The sequence below is a fragment of the Pundamilia nyererei genome, unplaced genomic scaffold, assembly GCF_000239375.1.
Source record: "Pundamilia nyererei isolate P.nyererei 1_Seehausen unplaced genomic scaffold, PunNye1.0 scaffold00004, whole genome shotgun sequence".
Taxonomy (NCBI): Eukaryota; Metazoa; Chordata; class Actinopteri; order Cichliformes; family Cichlidae; genus Pundamilia; species Pundamilia nyererei.
The window spans coordinates 7,055,339-7,061,338 of NW_005187405.1; the positions used below are offsets into that span (position 1 = coordinate 7,055,339).

Below are 6,000 nucleotides of genomic sequence, written 5' to 3' on the forward strand. Positions count from 1 at the left end.
TAACCAAAACAGATTTATAACTAGAATTCTAATTTAATATGGTATTGTTTTACAGGAAGCTTAACCGCATTGGTCTACCAACATTCAATCACTCCTCTGGCCCTGCCCTGTAAACTTATCATACCTGACAAAGGTAGTATTCAAGTTGTGGCTACCAACATCTGCCTCTCTATGTTTAACTGTCTGCCAGCTTAGTGTTTTCATCTGCTGATGTAACTGTTGAGGGGTTTTTTTGCTGGATAATCTCATTGTTTTCTTGTTCGCAGATCCTCTTGAAGATGTCATTGAGAACACCTCGCAATCAGTAACAAACTCTGCCGCTGAGCTGCTAAAACAGGGAGCAGGTAATCAGGTTTCTTATATCAGTTGCTATGAAAAGACACTGTCACAAACAGGTGGCCTGACTTAATACGAACGCTGACGCAATCTCTGTGTGCTGTTCTGTTGTAGAAATGAGCCATTTTCCTTGTCCTGTTATTATGCCGTGTGTCACCCAATGCACTCGCTTTGCCGTTATTTGCGCTTTGCAAATCCAAGTGTAATTTTGAATTTGTCTGCTGCTGCAGCCTGTAATGTTTGGTTCCTGGGCTCTGTGGAAATGGAGTCACTAACGGGTGTCCAGGCAGTGCAGAAGGCCACCACTATGGTCCTGAACTCTAACGCTACACCAACCTCCACTGTGGTCCACTTCAAAGTTTCTTCTCAGGGAATCACCCTCACTGACAACCAGAGAAAGTGAGTAAACAGTTTTTGCATTCTTCATATATGCATAGCATAGCAATTTCTTACCATAATTTTGCTTCTTTTAGGCTCTTTTTCAGGAGGCATTACAATGTCAATACAGTAATATACTGTGCTCTGGACCCTCAAGATAGAAAGTAAGTATTGTTGATTTAATGTCAAAACACATGCCCACTTGCTATTTGTGTTTCACTAGTTATTATAGAGAAGTATGTCAGTTGCATGTTGTGAATGGGTGATGGGTATTTATTTAATATGGTTTTCATTTTTTTGACCACTTGAATCCCTTTTACACTACAAGTTGCACTGACTGGCCTTTATTCTCTAAAGTATCTAGGAAAATCCAAAATATGGCAAAAGATTAATTTAAATAACTTCATGCAAATCTAATTGACACTTTTGAATGTAAGTATTTAGGTGGATTCAGTGTAGCAAAAATGACACTATTATCCCTTTTTTACTTCCAATAGGTGGAAAAAAGATGGCTGCCCATCAGCAAGGTATGTAGATAATTATATTTTTGCACAGAGACAATGAAAGCAGTTCTTTTTAAAGGTGCACTGCCTGTTTGAGGCAGATGACAGTAATGCTACTAACTACACTGCTCCTCCTCTGCAGAATCTTCGGCTTTGTGGCGAGGAAAACTGGCACTTCGACGGGCAACGTATGCCACCTGTTTGCTGAGCATGACCCCGAGCAGCCAGCAAGTGCTATTGTCAACTTTGTGTCAAAGGTGATGATTGGTTCACATAAGAGTAAGTAGAGGACAAAGCAGATCACTTGGACAGACGTTTGCAACGTCTAGAACAACGAATGAAAGACTGAGAGGCTGAAGAACGGACTAAATATAATGACTCGAGATGGTGATGATCTGAATTTGAACTGAAAAACGTGCAAATGTAAAGTGATCACTGTACAAGGACATTCAGTGACACCTTTAATCGAAAAGTATAAATAACTTTTTAAAAATTTTGTTCCTTTCAGTGCATGAACTGTAAATTAGCTACATAACAAATAACAAAATCATTATCATTTTCACATTGTTTACAACTGTAATGTCTTACACAGTAATACAATCATTATTAACATATTTTAAGTTCCTCATACTAAAGCTGCTTTTCTTACTCATTCATAGCATTTTATGGACCAACCAAGAAAACCCTACATTGTTGTATGTTTCTCTCATATTTAACCAAAAAAGAAAGGATAAAAAAAAACTTCATGCAAGCATTCATTAAGATTTCTTTAGTTGTATCTGATGTAGAAACACCTCATCTAACCAAGCAGGCAGGATTTCTCTGTGGATTTAAAAACATGCAAAAGCAGTGTTGCAAATGTGTATGATTTGGACTTTGTGCCTAACTTCATCACATGCATGATTATTTTATCTATGCAATGTAAATGTTGTTTTTGCTTCTTTTTTTTTTAACGTGTAGTTTTGTAAAATGTGCTGCATGTAAGTGGCTTTTTTGAAGGTGTTAAATCAATTTTGCCATAAGATGTATTGGAGTATGACCACTTTTAAAGCTGTCAACATTTTAATGAAAGTGTGAGCGTGCATTTGTGAGTGTTTGAATGAGAGAAATTGTAGAAAGATATTTTAATGAAACCATAATATTCTTTTATTATATATATTCTGCTTTGACAGTAACCGATTAAAAACACATCAGTACTTTTGTAGATGGTACAAAAGACTAAGAACGTAGGGTTACCTTGTGACCTCGGTTCTCTGAGTAAAGAGTCGATTGTGCCAATTCTAGGGCTGCTTGGAGATCAAATTATCAGTGATTTCACGCCAGCACAGGTGCTCTATAAGTGAGCCAGAGTGTCTGTCCACACGCCCTGAATAGCATTGGGATTATCCTTGTACATATCAAATATGTAACAAATTGAAGATTGAGATCAACACTGCAATCTTTCAGTGTCAAAAATAAAGCAGTATACACATACCCCCACCCCCTTTTTTTTATATTTATACTAAATGTGTAAAAGCACACATCCACACACAGGCTGCTATGTTACAAGAACAAATGCTGTTATTAAAAAGAAAACAAAGAAGAAAGAAAGAGGTCAGTGTTGGAATTTGCACAAATAGGTTTAGTGTTTAGCACACTAAGCTAGTCATCTGTCAGTGATACACATTTGCTCCTGGAAAAATCTGTTTGTACTCCAGCTGATTGTTCACATTGTATAAACGACGATGACCATAGAAATGGATTTGTGTTGGGTGACCATTTTATCCAGAGAGGGATCGACAACCACACTAACAGCTGGTGTTATTCTTGCATCAAGTGCACGCTTATTATCACTTTCCATGACCTATTATGTGTACCTCATCCTTATCTCATTCAATACTGTGCCTCGGTGTAAAACATGCTACATGTGAACGGTTTATTTGTATATGGGCATTTCCATGTTTTTGTTGACTTGTAAATACTAAACATAATGAAACATTTATTTAATCTTGATCCACTAGATTCAGCAACTAGTGGGAGTATTAGCCTTGTACCCAGAGCTGTAAATATCAGGCTGTTTGTTGGTTTTTGCATGAACTGTAGCGGTGGTAGATTGGGTAATTGAATCCCTTTTATTAGAAAAGGGTTAGCTCTGTCTTGTGTCCTTGTATCTCTGTGCTAAGCTATGCTGTGCAGCTTTATGTAAGTATAGAGACACCAGGATGGTAATATCTACCAGCAAAGGAGCAAATAAATGAAATTTGAATACACCGCTGTTGGTTGGCTTCAATCCGGTAAACAAATACATAAATAAATAGTTTAGGATTATTAGGAGTAACTTTGTAAATTTAATGGTATTGGTATTGTGACATTTGAAATATATTGAATACATTTGAATATTATGAGTTTGTCATAACTGCAGGGAGGCTGCAGATGAATGCTGCTAAACCAAAGACTCTAAGCACAATTCCAGCTTTTCAGGTCTTAGCACATGTTGTCATATTCTGGGGTGGCAGACTGTGTGGCGATGGTTGACGAGTGAACCCAAAAGCAGACGTGTGGAAACCAAAGCTTAACTTAAACCAAGAGTGAGCCGTTTATTTAGGCTGAGTGATACAAAAGAAAAGACAGGAGGACACTAAAGCAAAACTAACCGGAATACACTGGGAAAACTAAATACTGGAACATGGAACATGAATATCTGAACAGTGACGAGGGAAGAGGAAACACACGGGGAACACAGCTGGGGCAAATAAACATAATGAAAGAGGAGGAAGCAAAACTAAACACACAGGACGTGATACTATCAAAATAAAATGGGAAACACGCAGACTAAGACACACAGACTTGACACTGGAACACGGAAGCAGAAACGAGAGACAAAAATACTGACATGACTGGATGTGGAGAACAAGGAGTGAGAGACATGGAGTGACGAGAGGGAGCAAGGGACACGGAAGGAAATGGAGAGGGACATGATGGGCTTGGGGAGAACATACATCAACGCACAACTCAGACAGGGGAGACATGGAATGAGACACAAGGAGGGGAACAAGTAAACAGAAAAGGGAGACAAGACGTAAGGACAAACGACATCTAAAAGAAATGCTCAGTGGATACTAAGAAGCCCAAAGTGTGCCAAGGAAACAACCCCTACACCATTACACCACCAGCGCCTGAACCATTGATATAGTTGATTCATGTTTTCATGTAGCTTACACTGAATTCTAGTCCCATCATCTGAATGTTAAAGCAGAAATCGAGACTCAGACCAGGCTCCATTTTTCCAATCTTCTGTTGTGAGCCTGTTCAAATTGTAGCCTTTTCTGTTTTTAGCTGATGGCACGATATGGCAGCCTCGCTTCTGTCAGTCTGCCCCAGGGCAGCTGTGGCTACAACTGTAGCTTGCCTCCACCAGTGTGTGAATGTGAGATTGAATGAATGAATAATGGAATTGTAAAGTGCTTTGGGTGCCTTGAAAAGCGCTATATAAATCCAATCCATTATTATTAGAGAACTGCTGCTAACTAGATATGTTGTGTTATTTGGACCGTTTTCTATGATGGTCCACCAGCGATGATTGTTCAAGAAATTTCTAGTATATTGGTTGTTTCTGAAGCAACCAGCCTGTCTGGCACCAACAATTGTGCCACGTTCAAAGTCACTTAAATCACCTTTTTGCCATTTTCAGATGCTCATTTTGAATTTCAGCAGGTTGTCTTCCCCGAGTCTACATGACTACATTGGACAGTTGAACCTATTAAAGTGGACACACTGTGTATGATTCATGTCAATCTGTGGCCAGCAGAGGACACTAGCGACACAAAACCGTTGTGACTGTGAAAGTCCCAAGTCGACATCACCTTTGTTGTTTTAGAGCAAAACAGGCTAGCAATTATTACACACTGAAGTGTAACATCACATCTTTTGATGCGTCTGACACACAAATGTCTGTATCATCATCATCATCATCATCATCATCAACAACAACTTTATTTATAAAGCACTTTAAAACAACCACAGCTGACACAAAGTGCTGGAACTGTAAAATAAAATTACATGAGATATAAATAAAAACCAAATAAAAGAAGAGTGAAATCATTAATTAAATAACTACTTCAATTAAAAGAGAAACTAAGTCTCACTGAGGTTAAAAGCCAAGGAATAAAAGTGGGTTTTAAGATGTGATTTAAAAGTGGACAGTGAAGGGGCCTCTCTAATGTGCATGGGCAAATTATTCCATCACTGTAGAGTGTGAATGCACCTTTCTTACCTGTTGCGTGTGCACATATCCAATGCACATGTCCACCCTCATTTACAAAGTGAACTAAAAGAGTTTCTTCCCTCCAGGCAAGCCTGGGCAGGTTGCTCTTAAGGTGCAGAGAGGGAATACATTTGCAGAGATAAGAAGGAGGAAAGGTGTGCAGTGAAGGACCCCTCCACCCACATTACTGTGTGTCTGCAGGTGGTGAAAGTGAAGAATTCCCGGGGAGGGCAGGAAGGAAGTGAAGGCCCAGTTGTGGCGACTGCATAGAGCCCATCTTCCTCTGTTATTTAGTGTGGAGTGGTCTTGAAATAAAAGGAGCAGGGGAAAATCCAGAGAAGCAACCAACATTATCAGATTACAAAGGAAACTGTCAGGAGAAACACCATTTCACATGGGAAAAATAAGTGTGTGTTAGCATGTAAGATATGTAGGTCTAATGCAGCAATAATTTCCCATTAAAATTAATTAATACATCTTTAAATTTACTATTCCCAGGCTATGTTTTATTATATAAGAATGGCTAAAACCAGACACTAC

At 38.9% G+C, this 6,000-nt stretch overlaps 1 protein-coding gene across 2 annotated transcripts in view; it reads left to right on the forward strand.

Annotated features, from left to right (window-relative positions):
- tns3 (tensin 3) overlaps window positions 1–3,466 on the forward strand; it is a 31,992-nt gene extending 28,526 nt beyond the window's left edge. For both annotated transcript variants that reach the window (XM_005721395.1, XM_005721396.1), the window contains 6 exons: window positions 56–133; window positions 267–344; window positions 567–735; window positions 810–878; window positions 1,212–1,241; window positions 1,360–3,466. In XM_005721395.1, the coding sequence (XP_005721452.1) occupies window positions 56–133; window positions 267–344; window positions 567–735; window positions 810–878; window positions 1,212–1,241; window positions 1,360–1,504 (569 nt within the window). In that variant the 3' untranslated portion in view covers window positions 1,505–3,466. The remainder of the gene's footprint in view (window positions 1–55; window positions 134–266; window positions 345–566; window positions 736–809; window positions 879–1,211; window positions 1,242–1,359) is intronic.
- Window positions 3,467–6,000: the final 2,534 nt, after the last annotated feature.